Source organism: Danio rerio, chromosome 6 (genome assembly GCF_049306965.1).
Source record: "Danio rerio strain Tuebingen ecotype United States chromosome 6, GRCz12tu, whole genome shotgun sequence".
Taxonomy (NCBI): Eukaryota; Metazoa; Chordata; class Actinopteri; order Cypriniformes; family Danionidae; genus Danio; species Danio rerio.
The window spans coordinates 26,918,501-26,941,845 of NC_133181.1; the positions used below are offsets into that span (position 1 = coordinate 26,918,501).

The window sequence follows — 23,345 nt, forward strand, 5'->3', positions numbered from 1 at the left end:
AGTATCTGCGGTTTGAGATAACCCTCTGTTATTTTACCCTGAAGATTTAATCTCTGTGAAAGCAGAAATAATTCTCAGAAGATCCTCGGACATAAAAGCAAACTGTGGCGTATTAGAAGTGAAGTGAGAGGAAAGTGCCAGAATCACTTTCCACAGTCTCTGCTGTCTGCTAAAGCAATACTTCATCTGAAAAAGAACATTAAAAAAATTAATTTACTCACCCTCATATCATTCCAATAAACCTCAAAAACACAGCTACAATTGATCGAAGGTTTGTAAAGCTGCAAAAGTAATGCGAAAAAAAAGTGATGCGAAAGTAAATTACCATGCTTAATCTTGCTACTCTGCTCTGTTTTAACAGTACTGCACCAACTTTGCATATTGAGTAGTCTGAAATTACTGTTGCTATTTAAATTCCCTTGCTTATTGAAGTGTGAATCTGTATATAGTTTGTAGGGGGCTAATAATATTGATCTTAAAATAGGTTGCAAAAAAATTCAAAATATTTAAACCTGCTTTTAATCTAGCCAAAATAAAACAAATGAGACCTTCTCCAGAAGAAAAAACATTATCGGAAATACTGTGAAAAATCCCTTGCTCTGTTAAACATCATTTGGAAAAAAAAAAAAGAAGAAAAAAATTAAAATTTAGAATAAGTAAATAAATACAATACACAGGAGGGTGAATAACTTTGACTTCAACTAATGATCATATTGAATAATCGTAATTACAATTATGACCAAAATAATCGTGATTATCATTTTTCCCATAACCGAGCAGCAACTGTCTGGTTTGTTAAGGTTGTTTTACTGTGTTTACATAGATATGGCCGTGGTGTAAACGCTCAGTACAGTTACAATCTTATTGACACGTTATAATGTTATATAATGTTATATGGCTTCAGTGATTTTCTAAAGATAAATAACAACAAAAATTTTAAAATAACTGGAATAACTATACAGCAGTTGTGATCGTTGATCTCATACAGTATAAAGCAAGAGATCAGGATGACGTGATGCTGTGTGCAGGTGTTGTAGTGCTGTCCCAATTCTTACGGGTAAATTAAATGAATCCCTTCCCCTTCACACTCTGTTTTAAGGGCCAAAGGGAAGGGGTATAAAAGAAAGAAATGGGATTGGGCCTTAATGGCTTTTTTTTTTTAGCTTTTGCTTTTTTGAAGTTTGAAATCTTAGTTCACAATAATTGTGATTGAATTAAACAGAAACACTTTTAAATTTCATAAAAGAAAGTAAGGTCAGGTTTAGAACAACATGATAAAAGTGAATTATGAGACAGCTTTTGTTTTTATGTAAACTATTTCTTTAAAGCTCTTGTAAGAAATGTTTTTGAGCCATATCTTGTAGCTCTTTTCACATCTTTCACTTTCTCCCACACTTTCTGTGGTGTACAGTATGTAAGCTCACACACGTGGTCCCACGTAAAGCGCCGCAAAGTCACGTGTCAACGCCTTCATGAGCTCAGTGGGGAGGCACACACACATGTGCTTATGTGGACGCACACTTTCACACTCTAACTGTTGAACACACTCTAATCATTTCTATGTTTCCGCTGTATTTTCTCATTGTTTCTCTCTCTCTCTCTCTCTCTCTTCTGTTCTCGGTTTTACCCACAACCTGCCATTTAGGTCATTTAATTGGTAACTGTGTCAGTGGACACTGTTTGTGTTTCCCCAGCTTAGAGTTTGTGGCAGGATATGTGTGTGAGCGTGGTTTCTTGATACCGAGGTGCAAATGCAATATTTTTGCAAGTAAGCAAGATAATGATGATGGTGGAGATAGAAGTGAGTTTACTGTAAATGGCCTGGAGCTGTGCATGCTGTCAGCAATGTGTGGCTTAGACCCATTTACAGACGCAGTGTGGGTTTGTCATTCAGCATCAATGAAACAGGTGCATGTGGGCGACAGTAACACATTTATCTTTGCAAAGCAGCGCAGGATTTGGTTGATTGTCACGGTTATGTTTTTGCAGCACGGTATGTGTTTATATTACACTTTTGAAATTTGCGAAAAGTGCATGTTGTTTTCATCTTAATTAATCTCAGTTTTGGCTCATTTTTATTGAATATGAGCAAAAACAAATACTGTAAGAGCTGACCTCAGCTTTAAATCATTTTGTTCTGTTAAGGCTGTTGATGCTTTTTGTAAGGCGACCTTGAGTGTCTAGAAAGGCACCATTTTCAAATAAAAAAAATTATATAAGTAAAAAATTTATATATTATTAAAAAATAAATAATAATAATAATAATAATTATTATTATTAAAATATGTTTTTGCATATCTTAATTGTTATTAAATAAAAATTAAATAAAACCGTTTCATTTTATGGGGCGTCACCGTAGCGCAATGGGTAGCCCAATTGCCTCACAGCAAAAAGGTCACTGGTTTGAGCCCCGGCTGGATCAGTTGCCATTTCTCTGTGGAGTTTGCATGTTCTCCCAGTGTTCACATGAATTTTCTCAAGGTGCTCGGTTTCCCCCACAAGTCCAAAAACATGTGGTATAGGTGAATTGGATAGGCTAAATTGTCCGTATAGTGTCTGTGTGTGGATGAGTTTTTTATGGATGTTTCCCAGTGATGGGTTGCAGCTGGAAGGGCATCCGCTGCATAAAACATATGCTGGTTAAGTTGGCGGTTCAGGCAACGCGGTGGCGCAGTAGGCAGTGCTGCCGCCTCACAGCAAGAAGGTCACTGGTAGAGATAGTAAAAAATCACAAACTTTCATGCAAATTATGATTATGGGGGGTGGGGGGTGCTTGGTTTCTTACTTAGTACTATATTATCAATTCAAAGCATGTTTACCATAATAATGAAGCTTATTAAACTTAATGCAAGCTAATAAATTTTTATGTTTGCTTATTTATGTCCATATATGGGTTTTGCAACTGATTGTCAAGGCTATTTAAAACAAGCTGCAATATCTCGCTCTTCTAAGGGAAGCCAATACAGAGGAAACTGAAACTGAAATTCATCGACTCGCCTTTGGGGGCTGGCTCCAGTAACTGCAGATGTTCACTGACAGCAGTGCTAAATTGGCCAATTTTACAGCTGATTAAAACATGTTTACAGCCTGGTGTAAAAAAATGTTTCAGTGCAAATAGCTAATATTACCCTTCATGATGACTGTGAGGGGGTGAATTTTTTTTATAACTCATCCGTTTCCTTTTTATTAAGTTTTATTAAGTCTGCATAATTAAGGGCATTTCCACTTAAGTGACAGCTAGGTCTCGCTGGTCGCCGTCATGTCACCTTAGCTGATTCCAGCTGATTAGCCACTGAGCTCAGCATATACATCATATTTTTGTTTTGTTTTATAAGGCTTTACACAGTCAATTGCTTTTTGGAATTATTTTCTACAATTATCAGATAATATGGCATGCTGTGTGCACTTAACTGTGCTCACAAACTGTTCAAGTTGTCTCTATTTCCCAGGTGAATGCAATTCTTACATACTTATATACCATATCTATAAATGAATTTGTTTTACTTAAGATATTTTATCATTTTTCTTTAGAACTTGAATGCACTCTAGAATCTGACAGATTGATTAGCTGTAGGCTATAACAATCATCTGAAATGTGGTCATACAGTTTTATGCCTGGTTTTCATAAATAGCCTTGCATTTACTAACAGACTAGATTTGTATTTGGAAGTATTTCACGTTTTCCTACTGTAGAAAAACGTCATAAGAACAATGCTTAGTGGCTCAATGTATTACAACAGTGTTTTTAAAAGACTAAAGACTTTATTGATATAGAACACAACCAAGCACAAGTGGTCAGAACACAAACGAGTCACAGGTAATGAAGTATTGAGCATTTCTCCCAAGACAAAATGCTAGCAGGCTTCTGTAGCTCCATTGACAGTCCGCCTCTTTTGCTTTGTTTGGTCACCCCTGGTCGCTGCGATGATGTGCAAACAAAACGGTGATGATTGACCGCACCTACTTATAGCTTTATTTTCACTCTTCAGAAGCCTGTGGGTGATGTCACGGATACTACGTCCATATCTTTCACAGTTTATGTTTAAAAATAAGATAAAAAAGCATAGTTGAGACGGTAATTGCATTTTTAAAACACTTTAAAAAGACAGTTCCCTTAAAAATGACAATGTACTCACTATTTACTCACTCTTAAGTGGTTCCAAACTTTTACATGTTTATTTTTTATGTTAAATACAAAATAAGACATTTTGAAGAAAGCTGGTAACCATTGATATTGGTAGTAGGAAAAACAAAAACTATGGAAGTCAATGGTTTACGGTTTCCAGCATTTTGCTAAATATCATCTTTTGTTTTCATAATTTTTTTCAACAGGGTTGTGACTATGATTTTAAGACCTTCAATTAGGTTTAATAAAGGTCATCCACAGTTTTACCAAAACCTACCTCAGCGATAAGTTTTGCAAATACTCTAAATTTATGTTTTCTATATGGTCTCTATTATAATTTACAATTTCTGTTTTGAACACAGACTAGGCATCGCTGATGTGCAAATGTAGGTAGACATATGTTAATGCATTCATATGTTCCAAATGACCTGTTTTATATATATATTTTTTTCACAAAATGGTCTTTTTGGAGTCTTGCATTCTCAAAAGTGCAGTATTTCTCTTTATAGCGCATTGAATTAATTCCATTTACTTATTTAACACTTTGGGCTCAGACATTTTCCCAACAGAGGTTACACAAGTCACCAGATCCTTTATACATGTGAAGAAGAAACTTCTGGATGAACTGAGGATTAAAGTGCAGAGCTGCTAAAATGCAACATCAGAAGTCAGATCAGAGGTGTATCTGAAGTGTTGGGTTTTGAAGCAGTGCTCTTCAAGGTGCTAGACAGCCAAGCTGTTTTCCCAAGCCTTCAGGCCTGCTGAACTGAACAACGGTGTATCTTATTGCTGTATTTCTGTGGGCGTCCAGCCTGGAGCTAGCAGACAGCCACAAACCCTAACAGCTGCCGGATAGGACCAGTTTGTCCTCAGCTTGCTGAAAGAGGGAGCACAGGCATACTGACAAAAGCATAAAAACATGTGGAGATATGTAGAACAGTGCTTCTCAACCAGGGGGAGTGGAAAGACTTCAATTTGGCTTTCTTAAACCAATAAAACTGAAATTATGACCAGATTTTAAGGGGGACGAGATGGACCATTCATAGGAAAATACGTTGAAGAAATTGTAAAACTTAAAATGGTGCTTTTAACAAAAGATGTCCTTCCTTTTATCAGAGAAATCACATTTTTTATAGTGTTACAGTTAGAATATTAGCAGTTAGCGTGTTTTTAGCTAAAATAAGTCCGATTTGATTGATGATTTGTTTTTTTACTGCACTTAATTATTTGTGGGAAACATTAAATCGATTGAACAAAATTATATCAAACTTTCTCCACCACTATGGGTGTTTTAATAACTATTTAAATGAACTATGGTGTGATTGCTTTGTTAATGTACTTCATTTTAATAAATGTGAATGCTACACATACTGTTTTTGGTTGTTTAGATGTTTTTGATTAGTTCTGGGTAAATAATTAAGTCGAACTCCATCAATGTTTGTTGAGAATCCAACATAGACCAAAGATCTTATGTCACAAGATAAATCTCAAAATGCTCAAGCATACCTGGTTAATTCTTGTCATGTCTGTGTGTGTTTTCTACTTAATTTTTCGGTCCCACTTTATATTAAGTGGCCTTAACTGTCTTACACACTTACTGTATGTACTTACACAGGAATAAGTAGTTTGTTACAATGTTAATTGTGTAAATACATGTATTTACTGTGTACTTAAGCTTGATTGAATTCCTGTATTTCATTACATCTGTAATTAACTTCTGTAATTACATTTGTAAATACACGGTTAACCATCCCTTAAACCTTAACCCATACTTAAACCTACCCCTAACACCAAACCTGTCCATAACCCAACCTAACTCAAGAGCACCACAAGTGTTCTCAAATACATTATGAACACAGTGTACATTGTATTTATATTTTTGATGCAAGTACATAGTAGTTAAAAACACTTAATATAAAGTGGGACCAATTTTTCAACATGGAATTTTGGTAACTTGAAAAAACAAAAGAGTTAGTCGTGAAACTGAAATCTTTTGAAATATTGTTACTTTTGATAAATTATATTTGTCAGTTTTTTAATAAAAGTATAAAATTCTTTTGTCGCTCTAAGGACTGCCAAATTGATGTAATAATGGGAGTGATGGAAACATAATTCCCCAAAATTGGCAAATATTTTTTGTTGATGACACAAAACTCTGCCAGGCAGCCTCTATTGTCTTCTAGATCTTTTGAGGACATTTTGTTTGGTCCATTCAGAAGAATGTAATGAAATACTTTTATAGAACATGTGCTTGTCTTGTGTTGGACTAAGTGGATCATTTTGTGTCCCAAAGCTCAGCAGGAAACTATGGATGATGCATATTTCACTCACCAGTAGATTTGTTCTTAAAAAATAAAATTGTGCAGTATGTTTTATAGTCCTCAAAAATCTATTGTTTTTCCAGGTAATTTGACAGAATAATCTTACCTCATCAATTTGGAATAAAACTCTCCCTCAGTAGACCCATTTTTAAAAATAACATGTTGACCTAAAATGATGAATCAAAAGCATTCTGGGTCTCTTTCTTTTTCTTTTTTTTTAGTATGTCACATGGGTGATAGCATTATGAGAATGGGTATGGGAATGCACTTTTGTTTATGGCCCCTGAATTCAATTCCCTTTTGTTGAGAATCAAACAACAAATGCTCAACTTCCCTTTATTATTCTCCAAATCATCTGTATTTTCTTCCCCAAAGCACTTTGTCTTTTCCCTAAGCAGTTAAATAAAGAAACAACATGGCTGCTCAATAAGAGCTGTAATCTTTTGGCCGTCTTCCAGACTCTGGCTGGCTGGTGCTTGTTATTCCTCTGTTCTCTCTGTGAAGGAAAAAGTGAGTTTGAGTGATCTCAGACATTGGTTAGGGATGGAGGCGTGATGCCGTCGGTTAAACAGGCAACAAACACCGTTCCGCTGGGAGGAAGAGGAGGCAGTGGAGGAGGATGGAGTACTGAAGTCACACAAGTGACTGTTAACCTCTTTATCTGGGATTTTAAAACCTTTCATTCTTGATCTGCGTGTTCTCCAAAAATGGCTGTTCCTATTAAAGCACATCAAAGTGCAGTTTCCTTGCACAGCCAATTGACGTCAAGGGTTATCTGAGCCCGATGGAGCTTGTAGAAAGGAAAAAAAAAGCATAAATTCAGAGGTCATACAAGCCTAGAATGCAGTTTTTTTAGTCGTCAACAATTACAATTTTGTTTTAAATGTTTTAGAATATACATGTTTTGAAAAAATAAAGTATTTTATTCTTGCCAAGGCTGCACTCATGTGATTAAAGTACAATAACACAGGTATATATACACACACACACACACACACACACACACACACACACACACACATATACACACACACACACATTAGCAATTTATTTATTAAGTAGCCAACAGAAGACGGGTACACTGTGCATGGTCAGCAACAATACACAAATAGGTTGTGGCATTAACAGAATGCTCAATTGGTACTAACGGGCCCAAAGTGTGCCTAGAACATATCCCCCACACCATAACACCACCACAGGATGATACAAAGCAGCATGGATCCATGCTTTCATGTTGTTGACGTCAAATTCAGTCCCTACCATCCAAATGTTTCAGCAGAAATCGAGACTCATCAGACCAGGCAACGTTTTTCCAATCTTCTAAAGTCCAACTTTGGTGAGCCTGTGCAAATTGTAGCCTCAGTTTCCTGTTCATAGCTGACAGGAGTGGCACCCAGTGTAGTCTTCTTCTGCTGTAGCCCATCCGCCACAAGGTTTGATGTGTTGTGCCTTCAGAGATGCTCTTTTGGTTATTTGAGTTACTGTTGCCTTTCTTTAAGCTCAAACCAGTCTGGCCATTCTCCTCTGACCTCTGGTATCAACAAGGCATTTGTGCCCACATAACTGCCGCTCACTGGATATTTTATCTTTTTTGGACCATTCTGTGTAAACCCTAGAGATGGTTGTGCGTGAAAATCCCAATAGATCATCAGTTTCTAAAATACTCAGACCAGCCCGTCTGGCACCAACAACCATGCTACGTTCAAAGAAACCTAAATCACCTTTTATCACCATTCTGATGATTGGTTTGGACTGCAGCAGATCGTCATGACCATGCCAACATGCCTAAATGCATTGAGTTGCTGCCTTGTGATTGGTTGATTAGAAACATGCGTTAACAAGCAAATGTGTACTTATTAAGGTGGCCGCTGAGTGTATATATTTTATATATATTTCCTAATGTATTCCTCTGATGGCAATCCTCAATTTTCAGCTGTCTTTACTTCAGGCTTTGGGTCACATGTTCCTTTAGTGAGCATTCCAATAGGGTGATTGGGTGCTTAAGGTAGTTTCTTGTTTTAAGTCTTTGGGAAATTAAAATATAATGTTCATTTTGCTAACTCCCATTGTTACTCTTATGGTGAATAATTAATCAGTGGAAATTAATTCACTGAAAATAAGTTTGTTTTGGTAATCTTCAATAAACGTCCATAAATAAAAGGAACATTTGCTTCTGCGTTTGGAGTGGCGGGTCCTTCTGTTGACATCAACTTGAGGGCTTCCATAGCAACTGTATATTAATATTCTTAACCACACCCCTCTTACCATTAGTTTGCTTAGAGGGAATTATTCACAAAAGAAAGAGCCACCCCCTGCTCTATATTCAGTTTCATTTGGTAGTAACTATTAACATACTGATATAAAAGTTTTAGCAGCTTCTGGTTCATGTGGACTTTAACAGATTTGTAAACAGTTGTGCAGTATTACAAACAAACAAACAAACAAACAAACAAACAAACAAACAAACAAACAAACAAACAAACAAACAAACAAACAAACTACAACAAAAATGAAAAAATAAATAAATAAATAAAATATATAAAACTAATAGTTTCTTAAAATAAATAAGAAAAACAAACAAATAAAGTTAATTAAATAAATAAATTATTTTAAGATTAAAAATGAATTAAGGAGTTAAACATAAATAACAATAACAACAACTCGTTTGTTTTTGATTTAATTATGTTATTATGTATCTATTATCATCCTGTTACTAACCAATATGACTGTATTTTGTGTAAAACCTAATAAAATAAATAAAAAATACACAAAAAATAGTTCATTTCAGAAGACTTGAAATGGTTTGGTTTTGTGGAGTGCCTCTTCTCATTTTCTTTTCTTACATTTAATTAGAACTACCTTCATATTTTTCAAAAGCACCTTTTGTGTTCTATTAAAGAAAGAAAGGTGACGCAGTGGCGCAGTAGGTAGTGCTGTCGCCTCACAGCAAGAAGGTCGCTGGTTCGATCCTCGGCTCAGTTGACGTTTCTGTGTGGAAATTGCATGTCCTCCCTGCATTCGCGTGGGTTTCCTCCGGTTGCTCTGGTTTCCCCCACAGTCCAAAAGCATGCGGTACAGGTGAATTGAGTTGGCTAAATTGTCCGTAGTGTATGAGTGTGTGTGTGTGAATGTGTGTGTGTGTGGATGTTTCCCAGAGATGGATTGCAACTGGAAGGGCATCCGCTGTGTATAAATGTGCTGGATAAGTTGGCGGCTCATTCCGCTGTGGTGACCCCGGATTAATAAAGGGACTAAGCCGACAAGAAAATGAATGAATAAAGAAAGAAAGTAATGCATATTTGGAACAACATGAAGCTCAAACAATGGTGATTTTAGATGAACAAATTGCCAAAATCATACCTTATGTAACTCTGTTTACCTGAATACACAAAAATGATTGTTGAAGAGAGAAATCTTTCTTTTTCTCTCTCTCTCTCCATGCTATAATAGTTTTCAAATGTGTTTCTGATCTTTATCAGGTAGTGGTTGTGCATTTGTTCATGCTGGAACTGAAATTTAAGTGGTGTGTGTGTGTGTGTGTGTGTGTGTGTGTGTTTCCCTGTGGACAGACAGAGAAAGCGAGTACTGCAGAGAGTTTAACCTCAGGCTCTCTCACAGGAGATTTCATCCTCAGGAAAAGAGTTTGTGCGTTTAGATGTGTCACTCAGTCCTGCCTAGGAATGTGTGAGTGTTGAAGTTGCCATTGAGAAAACAAATAAAGAAATGTAGTTAGTCATCTCTGGTGTTGATTATGCACTGAGGGTCAGCATTTGTGATAATGTCAGACACATTTACAGATTTTCCTCAGATGCCTCACTTTATATTATTCTTTCAAACAAGTTTGATTAAAGTCCCTTTTTTTTGGTATTTTGGGACAGATAAATGTGGCATGAGTCCCACATATAGGTACACGGTTAATCTATTTGAGTAACTGGTATCTGTGAGCACTTGATAAGTCATATGTAAGTAAGTAAATAGTAAATGTCTGTTTTTTTTATTGTTGTTAAATAACAAGTTTACATGAATGTATTATGTAATGCTGGTTTTAAAATCCTATAGTTGTTAAAAAATAAATAATGAAAACATCAGCTTTATTTAAGATTTAAATAATAATTAAAAAATCTTGATTGCAATGCTAAAGTTATATTTGAGCATACAAATATAAAGTTAGATTTGATTATGATACACTGACACAAAATTAACTGGAAATCTGCTTGATTTTAAGACACCCTGGAGTACTTGGTGAGATTTTAACATATTTGTGTGTGTTGAACATCAGTTAAAACTACATTAGCAGTTAGCTTTATTGTGGGGAAAAGTGGAAAATTTTGTCAGCTACTTTTATCTTTCAGGTTAAAAATCATTTTTGTGATGGGATCAAAATCACTGATGTAGCGCCCATCTGCGAGTGGAGTGATGTCGGTTTTTCATTATTTTTCATAGCAGAGTTTTCATAACTTATGAGAAGATCCTGCTTCTTAATAATTCATGCCAGCACATGCTTTCCGATGACAGACCCATATGAACAGACTTGCCAAGCTATGAGACTGCATCTGCGCATGACACGCAGTATTTAGCCGTTCATGAAAGCTTATATGTGTTTGTTTCCATGATCTACAGAGTTTGTTGCATGGCTTGTCAGGGCCACCAATACAGCCAATCTGTTTGCGTGCAGAAAGCATTTTTGTCGAGAGAGCGAGATTTGGAGAATGGCAGACTTTGTCTTTAGTCAGTTGAGTTTGTTACCATTCAGACACATCGCCTATATCCATGCTGTTGTGTTTGCACATGTTTAAAATCCTTTAGATTACCGGCAGGGCTAATGGTTGGAATAGATAGGGAAAGAGATCTGCTGCACTGGTGTCCACGTTGTCTGCCTTCATACCAGGGAATTTAGGAGGAGAGAAGTCGTTGGTGTCACAGCATTAAGCTATTACTGTTTATTTCTTTGCATTTTAACTTGGTATACTATAATATCATGGGTCTCCTCACATTTTGTATTGGATTTTTTTTTTATGTTGAGCTAGTGAGCCAACTGACAAAAGGCCTTCTTTTTCCCCCTGCTCTGCCGCCATGCCCACTCCTCCCTCTGCTCGCAGCACTCCAAGCCCATCTCTGAGCATTTTTTTTGGTAGATTAGAGGTAGATTTGAACTGAAAGATAGGGGTTTCAAACAATAAATGGTTAATGATGTATGCAAATAACCAACCAGAATGTGGAACTTTTTAGTCATCGCAGATTTATTTGTTTCAGTATGAAATTAGCTGAAACTTGTTCTAGTGCTCTGCTTAAATTACAGTTTTAATATTACTCATATTGTGCAAATGGAAGAGTGCAAATTACTCATATTGTACTAATTTGGAAATTTCAGTGTTTCTTGCTATTTGTTTGTTTAATTTACTGACAGTTTCTAAATGGGACCATGGTTTTTTTTTTTAAAGTTGAAAATATATACAGTTGAAGTCAGAATTATTAGCCCCCTTTGATATTTTATTTCTTTTTTTAAATATATCCCAAATGTTGTTTAACAGAGGAAGGGAATTTTCACAGTATGTCTGACAATATTTAATCTTCTGAAGATAGTCTTATTTTTTATTTCGACTAGAATAAACGCAGTTTAAAAAAAAAAAAACATTTTAAGGTCAAAATTATTAGCTCCTTTAAGCTACTTTTTTCCCGATATTCTGCAGAACAAACCATCGTTATACAATAACTTGCCTAATTACCCTAACCTGCCTAGTTAACCTAATTAACCTAGTTAAGCCTTTAAATGTCGCTTTAGGCTGTATAGACGTGTCTTGTAAAATATCTAATAAAATATCATTTACTGTCATCATGGCAAAGATAAAATGAATCAATTATTAGAAATGGGTTATTAAAATTATTATGTTTAGAAATGTGTTAAAATAATAATTCTGACTTCAACTGTATATATATATATATATATTACACAGTATCTTTTTTTTTTTTTGTCTTGGAGACTCATTGGAGACACAGCAGCTTTACTGTCTGAGTCTGCTCATCTGCTCAGGTTGTCCTGAGCTTTAGCGGCTGATGGGTAAATGTAATCATCCCATGCTCCTTTGCTTTCTCTTGGCAGGAGAGACATAAGCATAGCTGTAGGGACCTCTGTCTGCACCATCAGATTCAGCACACACACACTCATGGCTCCTTCATCTGCTAGATTCAGCTGCTGATTAGTTCAGAGCTCGAGAGAAACATTCTTCATTCATCCTCCCTTGTGATCTCACTGCTGTTTGGCATGTCTGTGTTTAAAGTTGACCTTCAGCCGGAAGGTGCACCTCTTATTAAACCACAACCTAAACATAAATGTAGATTTAACGACCTGCGGTGAATCCAACCAGACAGGTCTTGTGACCGTTTGAGTCGGAGCTGCAAACCTTGAACCTGTTGGCCATCATTTCTATGTAGGTGTCAAGAGGGTCGTGTTTAACATTCATCACCTGAGACGGAAGAGCATCATTAGGGGCTGTTATCTTCACACGGTGCTTGTGTTTTTCTCCTCATTATTCCATGATCTCTTTCTCTGTTGTGTTTCAAGGTCATGGCTCTGAGCGTGTGCTTGTTCTGATTCCACGGCGCAAACACATCTCTTTTTTTTTTAACAGCGCCGCTGACCTCCTCGAATGTGGGCCAATTAAAGGAGTCTCTGACATAGGAAAGCACTAATGTGTGAAGGCTTTTTTTTTCTTCGGAAAGTGATTAAGAGAATAAATCTGCCCATTTAGGGAGAGAGAGAGAGAAGATTATAGAGACAGTAGAGGCTATTAGAGAGGACAGATGGGTGGAAGGAGCCTGGGTAATGAGCAGAAAGTATATTATAGACTAAAGTACAGTATTCTCTGCTAGGCAGCATACTTTCTGCTCATTATAAAGGCTACAGTATAATAATTAAAATATTCCAATGCCATTATATATACACTGTAAAAAAATCTGTATTTTTACAGTTTATTTCTGGCAGCTGGGGTGCAGAAAAAAAAAAAAAGTTAAATAACTGTCATTAAATTACAGAAATTTCCTTAAATTAAATTTCTATAAAATTTCTTTTAATTTAGGTTAAGTTTTTTAACCTCTGTTCATTTACAGTAAATTTCTGTAAGCACCCCAGCTGCCGGCAATAAACCGTAAAATTACAGATTGATTTTACAGTGTACTTAAATGAAAAAAGAAGTTAATGCCGTAATTCAATAAAAATAATGTGTTAAAATTATCAATTATTAATTTTTAACTTGTTGTTATGTATAAATACATGCTTTAAACAAATCGAGAGAACCAATGATTCAATGACTTTATTCATGAATTAAATTTTTTTTTTTTTTTTGTTTGAATGAATCAAATGAGTGAAGGACATTGTGACTCATTACATGCATTTAGTGATGTTATTAAAGTTTTTATTTACATTAAAATAAAAAAAAATTGCAGCGGTTGTTCCAAATAACAAAACAAAAATATAACAAATTTCTAACAATATTTAGTGTAATTTCTAATGAGTGTTTTTTTTAGCAGAATAAACAACCTATATATTTTTAATGTTTCTTACTTTAAGGGCATCTATGATACAAAAATCAACTTCTGGAAGCTGCTTGGACAGAACTGTGTGTAGGTGTGGGTTTGGGCTAGGGTTAGTGATATAAACACAACAAGTCTCTTTTAAAAAAATCCCTGATGTCAAAATAGGATTCAATCCCAGGTTTTTTTTTTTTTTTGGCCCACCACATTATGACATGGGAGTGTGATTTTCCCTGCCCATCGAAATAATTGGCTGGTTTGATTAATATCTTTATGTAGTAATGTATAAAAACAAAACAGGATTTGCAAAAAAAAAATTGTCAATAAAAGATCTGTTCCAACTCTCTGTGATCAGCTGCACCTCAAGAATGAGTTTTAAACACAATTGTAATTAAGAAAAGACGGTGAAACTGCTATGTAATTCATAGCCACAGTACTTACCACACCGCCAAAGTGTCAGTAAATGTTTGTGTGTGTGTGTGTGTGTGTGTGTGTGTGTGTGTACTGCAAACTTTGTAACTGTCTTTGTGTGTGACATACTTTTAGAAAGGCTTGAATAGACTCCACCACAAATACATAAAATAAACTTTTTAAAATAAAAGTTTTGACTAATGAGCTGGATTTCTGCTTCATCCATGTCTCTGTCTGTTACTTTCACTGACTGCTGTTTATCTGATGTGACACATGAGAAGCAGAGATGCATGTGGAAATGGTGGGCAGTGAGAAGCAGCTCATTTGCATTTAAAGACACAGCCTACAAAATCAGCTACACTTAGCTTAGAGATCAACATTGGCAATTTCTGCATTTTATAATGTATAATCTGATGGATATTTTGAGCTAAAACTGGACAGACACATTCTGGAGACACCAAGTTTAAGTTTCATCTATACTAAATTTATTATCTTGGCTCTAAATGATTCCATAATGGCTGATTTACTACATGTAAACAGCTTTAATTTTCAATTGCACAGAGTTCTTGCAATGTGTTTTTATTAACTGTTTTGCACAAAAGTCATATGGGATGCTTTGCTCTTTTTTTAACATGTGGCACACATTTGAAAACACTTCAGAGTTGTACATAAAAGCCTGTATACATTCCAGTGATAAAATGTAAACACAATGTTTTCAGAATAATGTGGCAGAAATGTGTGTTCATTTAGGATGTTCACGCTATGTTTTTTTTTATTTGCAGGTCCATTGTCTCGGAGCCCTTGTGAACTTTTGCCAGTTGGTGTGGGTCACCCGGTTCAGGCAATGTTAAAGAGTTTTACCGCCCTCTCAGGCTGCGCAAGCAGAGGAACTACCAGCCACCCTCAGGAGGTGCACATCATCAACCTACGAAAAGGCAGTGCACAAGGAGCCAGAGAGAAAATGGCAGAGGTAAGAATCTTGAATTACTAGTACTTCAAAGGGCTTTTATGTGCACTACAACACCATTCCATAAGCATTCAATGACCAGTTTCAGTCATGTCTGGCACTGGTTTACACTGTATGTTTTCAAAGAAAACATTACATAGCATTCACAAATCATCATCCTGAAAATGCAATCTTTTTTTTGTAATATTGCCTATAAATTTAAATGAGTTACTACAGCCCCTGAAGGTGCATACCTCACTTTGTCCTGCAAACAGGAGAGCAAAGTTTTTTCACTGCTGTTATAATGTTGTTTTTGAAAATTTGAAAGACTTGTCTGAAGTAAAGTTATGTTTTTGCTATCAGCACAGTATTTCTTGTTAGCCGAAAGTTGCTAGGCAACAGATAAATACAAGTAGTGGACGCTGCAAAGCATGTGGTCACTTAGACCATTCCAGGGTGGTCCATTCCAATAATGAAAATTCTTATGTTTTTCCTAATTTTAATAGTATAACAATGTTAGAATAAAGTAAACAAACTTTTAGGACAAGTCAGGGTTTTAAAGGTGCTGTATCTAAGTTTTTGATTTTTCTAAAGCAGGGGTGTCAAACTCATTTTAGCTCAGGGGCCACATGGAGGAAAATCTATTCCCAAGCAGGCCAGACCAATAAAATCATGGTATATATAACTTATAAACAACACCTTCAGATTGTTTTCTTTGTTTTAATATAATCAACATAAAACATAAAGCTGGAGCGTGAGGACAACACAATCTCATAGATATTTGTAACTTTTTAATTTAGCTGCTAATTCATATGGATTAACACAATCTCATTTGTACAATTTAGTATGATTAGCTTGTCCACCAATGATAGTTGGGTTTAGGGATGTGGGTGCCACACCTCTTTTTTTATATCAGACATTTTTGTATGACTGAACTTGTACAAATTAGCTAATGCTGATTCAGGATTCTTTATTGCAGGGTTCTCAACCTTTTTCACTTTGGGCCCACTTCTTTCTCTGATAAATTTTTGTTGGCCCACCTGAAAAAATATCTTTTCTATATATATATATATATATATATATATATATATATATATATATATATATATATATATATATATATATATATATATATAGTCACTTAGTTGTGACTATGCAGATAAAATTCCACATAAGGTGTTTATTAATTAGCAAATAAATAACATGAACATTAGGTGAGCAGGCATTCAGAAGCACAGCATATGCACTCACTCATGAAATTGTAAGGTTTATAATCTAATAAATACATATTAAACCTTTCTAACATGATTAAATGTACATGCTGAATTACTATGTGTTAGTTTTGAGTCACAGTTGCAAAGTTCAATTTCAAACGGTTTATTTTCAAGATCTGAGGTGAACCATCTGCTGCTGCTTTCAATAATGTGGCAATAAATGTCATGTAAAATGACATTCAAGCTCACATTATTAGCATTTAACACTAAATGAAGTAATGAGGTTTACATGAGGTGATCAGTTTATCCAGTTGTTTACACCTGTAAGAAATAGAAATTGTTGCTAATATATCAATTTGAGGTGTTGGTTAGAACAAATACTCCTTTTATTATGGAAAATAGTCCTTCTATCGTGTGCCGTTGCTTTTATTTAGAACACGGTTTAAATCAGCCTCGCTGTTGGTGTCGTTAATCTGGCAACCTGCGGTTGCCTTTGCTTTGATCCAGGAATGCAATACCTAGTTCAACCACTGGGTGTCAAATGTACATACTGCACCTTTAATGACAAAATATGAAAATGTTATATCAAAATGACTGTCACTTTAATTCTAGTGTTAAACAGTCCAGCAGTAATATTGTCCAATTAAAAGGATGTGGAGGACCCTGTGTGAGTGCTAGTGATGACAGTTTCATAGATGAGACATCAAGCCACTGAAACCTGAAAACCAAGAGTTGTTAAAATGACTTTTTGGCAAAGCTGTTTCTTGCAGGTTTAACTTGTATTGATGAAGCCCTTATGAATATTCTTGGATTTTGAAGTTGGCTGAGGTAAAGTGAGGTTAAGTTGTGAGTTCTCTTGCTAGTAGGTGGGGGTGTTGTAGAAACAGCGTGGGGTACGTCCACAGGGTTTGCGTATAAGTTGATGTTGTAATTGCTGGAAGGACCATTTGGCTGAGATCACCGCTGACTCGTGTTTACATTATCATTTCTGTAATTACAGCCTTTTCTCGAAGTGCAAACAAATATATATAAAAAACACATTGGGGTCTACAAAAGAGCAAGATAAATTTCTGATACAAACCTTTTCTGCCCAAGTTGTTCTTTTAGAAGTCTCATTAGCAACCAATGAGTAAGGAAAGAAAATATGTTCTTGGAGAAAGATTGGCCATCAATATTTCAGCCTTCACATATCCCAAGAAAAACACCAATGGGCCTCAGGAAAGTTGGGATATGTTTTAAAGGCTGAGCCTAGAGTTTTGCAAGCGAAACGGGAGGAAGAAAGAAAGACAGAAAGAGCGAATATGGACGCAGTTGTATGGCACTATCAGCCACGCGGATCGAGAAAGGCTTTTTCTCCCTCTGAACTTTGTGTGGCTTGGGCTCACAGCTCTATTGAAATACAATATCGGTCCCTGCCGACACAGACAATGATGGCTTTAAACCGCCTCGCTTTCACTGTCGTGTGTTTTTTGCATCAGGGAGCAAGTATCACTCAACTGGGTCGGTGCAGACAAAAGCTCGCTTCTTTCCTCCTGCCAGGGTTCAAAGACCCCTTGGATTTGAGTCCACGGCGCTCCATTAGACTGCCGCTCACATTTATACCCTGTACCGTGTGCCCTCATGCATTGTAATCAGCATCGCTGTGGACGGCTGTTGTTCCCTCCACCCTGACAGACAGGAAGCAGAAGAAAAGCACACTGGCCAAAGCACAGGAGCGGAGCCCTGTAAACATCCGTGCCAGAGAGATCAGATTGTTGTTGGTGGCTTCAGTATGTGAAACAAAAGCCTGAGGAATGCTATCTGACATATCTCAAAAGAGTAAGCTACATGGTGCTGGTGAGCAAGGAAAAGGGCTTCTTTTGTTTGCAAGCTGTCAATCGCAAAGTGTTTGATAAATGTTTTTATTGGCAAAATCCGTTCCATTCAGCAGCCGACTACATTTTATGTTCAGTTTGTGTCTTACATTAGAACTTCAGACATTTGCTACATATTCAATTGAGCACCAAATTCAATTTAATTTAATTTAATTTAATTTAATTTAATTTAATTTAATTTAATTTAATTTAATTTAATTTAATTTAATTTAATTTAATTTAATTTAATTTAATTTAATTTATTTTTATTTTATTTTATTTTATTTTATTTTATTTTATTTTATTAGCTATAAAGCTGTTATTGTTTATTGAATGGCACAATACTGATGTTTACTGAAGTCTGGGTTTCTCTCCTTGCCTCGCGACCCGGCTTCAGAAAAGCAGTAGAAGATGAATGAATGAACAGTATTAATAAGTGAAGTTTATTTATAAACTAATTTCGAGAGAGTCACATGCTTATGGTTGCTAGCGGCTGAACCCACATTATCCAATTCTCAATGCACCAATCAGATGACGCCTAAGCCACTGCAAATACCCAATGTATCATTGTTATCTTCATTTTAAAGAATCCCCCCTTCCACTCCTACTCCTCCTCCTTTCTTAGATGGGTGACACGGTGGCCCAGTGCTTAGCACTGTTGCCTCACTGCAAGAATGTCACTGGTTCCAGACATTACCAAACCAGCAGACGTTTATGTGAAGAGTTTGCATGGTTTCCTCCAGGTTTCCCGGTTTCCTCCCACCGATCAAAAACATGCAACCTAAGTTTACTGACTAATCCAAATTAACACCATAGTATTGCCCCAGCCTAGGTCTTTTTTTTTAAAGCAACTACTATCTGCTCTTCAGCTACCATGACAGGGGAGTTCTCAAGATTTACCTGAGCTCAAACTCCCCTTACGCCGTGCAAACGATAGGGAGCCCCGGGCTCAAGGTTCTTATGAGCTCAGGGCTCTCTCCCGGAAAAGCATGCCAATCAATCATCAGCTCAGTGTGAACTCTTAAAATAAATAAGGGGTGTGTTTTTTTTTATGTATCCACTTAATGATTGTGTAGTTACAATTTGACCAAAGAGTAAAAATATTTTGCACACTGAATACCAGGTACTTACAGTACACATAAAGTCTGCATCAATATTGTGATAGTCTGTAATATTCAGTAGTTAAGATATACTCTAGCTGGTCAACCCGCCCAATACCGTAAAACCAGCAAATCAGTCCAGTCAAGCATTTAAGGATTTAAGACTTAAACATTTGCAGGCAATTGATCTAAACAGCAGGCTCTTTCATGGACAAACAGCAGCATGTCTGCTAGCATGACTCCTCACCATGAGTCACTGGTCATGCTATTGGATCTCGTCCTCTAAATCTGCTCTGTCAGGACTTTGCAGTGGCCTGAAACCATCTGCTGGAGATGTGTGAAAATCAACATGTCCCAACTAGTCATCAGGATTCCAGACTCCTACGACTGAAAGCGGACTGGAGCTCTGCGGATGATGAATGAGACATGTCATTTTCTGCTATGCTATATTGCCATTTGCCTTTTGCTTTAGTTGGCAAATAGCTAAAGAGCTCTATTCCCTATGATGCCGTTGTTGTGGGATTGTATCAGTATCTTGGTAACAGATTTGCCTTTTTTTGTGCTTTTCTCTTAAAACTGGCGAACAGTTGAATGTAGGCCAAGGCTGAGTTTACTCAGCACATTTTAGGGCCTTGTTGGAGTACAATATGTCTTGGTTCGTTTTCCTTATTCGGATTTATTGTGTTCATTTTTCTTCATTTTAGTGGAAAATGAAAGACTAGGATATGTATAACATGAATCGCACAAAGAAAAGCTCAGTGCTAAATACAAACTCAACAAAATAGCATGACAAATCTCAAGAATAAAGGTGCCACTGTGCGACTGTGGTCGTACCTTATCAAAATATGGGATTTTTGATCTTGCTACTAACATGTATGATTAAAGAATTAATGTGTGCTTTTAAAGGCAGACTATGCTAATTTTGCTGAATAATATTGACATTTTGAAACAAACACATCCCTAACTCAATTAGACCATTCCCTCACACCTTATTACAATCAGTTTACGATTATTATTAGACATGCCACTTACTACTGTTGCAAGTGTTTTGGGACTTGGGTTGTGTCCGAAATTGATCACTTCTCAGACTGTAAAATATATGGACGTAGTACCCATGACGTCACCCATAGGTTTCTGAACACTTAAAAAAAAAGCCACAAGTAGGCATGGCCAACCGTTGCCATTTTGTTCGCATGTCATCGCACCCATCGCAGCGAGGCAGAGAGTGAGCGGAGCTACAGACACCTGCTGGCATTTTGCTTGGACCTGGCTTAGACAAACATTACTTTGGGAAAACGCTTGCTCAAAAGGGTTATTTACCAAAGAAATCATCATTTATTTACCCTCCACATTTTCTCTTCCAATCTCTTTGAGTTTATTTCATCTGTTGAGCACAAAAGAAGATATTTTGAGAAATATTAGAAACCAGTTGCATTTTACTCCCATAGTACTTTTTTCCATTATGGAAGTCAGTTTGTACAGGTTAATAACAATCTTATTTAACTCATAATGATTTAGAACTAGTTGAAGGATGATTAAATTTAAGATGATTAAATTTAAGAGTAAACTTGACATTTTTGGGTGAACTATCTTTGTATGTTCAAATGGAGGAAGTATTTTAACACCTTGACAACTGACAGTCTTTTTGCGTGCAAATAAGCGGATTTCAGCCTCCCTTTAAGCCTTATATGAGGTGAGTTTTGTCTACACACACAAGAAGATAAGACTGTTCCTCTTACCGCATTCCAAGCCGCAGATATTTCAAAAACCGGTCCAGATATTGTGCTCAGTGATGGGGAAGGAAGATTAAGGATTCACTGAACAAAAGAATCATGACAGCTGTTGATGTACACACATCCGCACTACGGATCTTTACTATCTAAGAGCACAAGGATCAGAATATAATCATACACACACATTTGGAAAATATAGGACCAGGATACTAACCCACAGGCACAGATTTTGATGCTTCTTTTGAGATGCCGCTATAATCTTTACTGCAAAAAACAAACAAACTGTGGTTTATTTCCCAATCTGTTCAAAATGATCTCTTCAATTTAATTTTAAGGTGTACATGATGTAAAAGAGCATAAATGTACTATTTTAGTAAGACCTGCTGTCAGAAATAAGGATTGCATATTATTAAACTTCATTTGTTTATTTATTGGATTGTCAGTGGCTAGTTTGACTTTTTCTTTGTTTGGATTACATTTGTTTTAATTCAGCACAATTTTTTTTCTATTTTTACTTTAGAAATTGATTAGACAATACATGTTGACTAATAACTGTTACTAGCTGTTAAAATTGTGTTGGAATAGGGACGGTTAAGAAGTTTAATAGAATTTTAAGCAGAATAAGTCAACAATATTTGCTTTTAAAGACTTAATAATAAGGCAAATGCTAGTAATACAAATGCTAATGATCTATTTTCCTTATGTAAACTGTTATCATAGCTGTAATTATTGAATGGCAGGACTGTACATTCATTTATTGTACTGTTTTACAATTTTATAGTTTGTACATTTTCTCTAAAGTTACTTGTAATATTTTAAATGATTTCTTTATTTTTCTGACAATATGATTATTAATTTAGGACATGACCTTTAAAAAAAGACTTTTTTTGGATTATGTGTAGTATATTTTTTACATTTTTTAAGAAGCTTATTTATTTCGGTTGTTATGCTATTAATGCTAGTTTTAACAATTGAGTTATGTTCCTTTGTCAAATGAACCATTAATTAAATATTTTGAATTTCATGTTTTATTAAATTTAATTAATTTAAATTAAATCAGTATTATAAAATGTGCGCATATCTAATCTTACCCACAAACAGTATTTATTTAAACTAAAGACATCTTAAATTGTCACTATGAACCAATTCTGCTTTCCAGATAGTTTATCTTGATTTAGGAATGATTATAGTGGATTTATTCATTTATTTATGTATTTATTTTTGACACACTGTAACCGTGTGTCCATAGTGCCCTTTGCGGTCGGATGTTTCCTTAAAAAAAAAAAAAAAAACGACTTCAAGTACTGGTCTCGAATTCTGCTTGTGTGGCTCGGAAACCAGTAAACAATAACGTCCCAAAGGGGAAGTGTAGGGTCATTGGTATGGCGAAATTCTCAGAAGACTCTCATTTATTTAATATCTGCCTCTCACCATGGTTCAAGTTCACATTTTTGTCCATTGTGCTCATTTTCAACATAAAAAATGCATTGTCTTGCTAATCACACAGAACGCTAAACCCGGCCAATGTCTTCCTTCCTTTGGGATTGCGGACTTTTAGAAGTGTTCTAATGTCATGCAAGACTATTTGTCCTTGACACATTTATGCGGCCAAGAGCGCTGCATTTCTTTTGGTTTATATATGAACCCCTCTGGACTATTTGTTTTGGACTGCTTCCAGATGTTCTCCATTTCTCAACGGGACCGTGTGCTTAGCTTGTACAGTATTCGTTGGCTTGCTTCGCTGTGCTAATGAAGGAGTGCTGGGTTACCCGGCACGCCAAAACTTTCCTCGCCAGTTATATTTAAGAGATTTTATGTATTTGCGAAACTCGACTCTGTCCTGACACTTCACTTGGTGTCTCTCAGGCCTTGTTCACCTGTGTGGTCCGTGGCTGGATGGTAGAAGGACAGATAAATCTGCCTGTCCATGACTCCTTGGCGTCGCAGAGGAGGTTTGGAAGGGGCCGAGGCCAGTTTTGGGGGTCATGGTTGTGGGAGAGAGATTTTTTTTTTTTTTAGTTAAATGGAGACAGATAAGCACCCAAGGACATCTGGCTGAATCACAATGAGCCTTGACATTAACTACCACCTACCTGGGGCATTGGCACAGA

The 23,345-nt window shown here is 36.1% G+C and overlaps 1 protein-coding gene across 2 annotated transcripts in view; it reads left to right on the forward strand.

Moving 5' to 3' along the window:
- Positions 1-23,345, forward strand: part of tgfbr3 (transforming growth factor, beta receptor III) — a 206,811-nt gene that overhangs the window by 55,421 nt on the left and 128,045 nt on the right. For both annotated transcript variants that reach the window (NM_001311172.2, XM_073952454.1), the window contains exon 3: positions 15,171-15,358. In NM_001311172.2, coding sequence (NP_001298101.2) covers positions 15,171-15,358 — 188 coding nt within the window. The remainder of the gene's footprint in view (positions 1-15,170; positions 15,359-23,345) is intronic.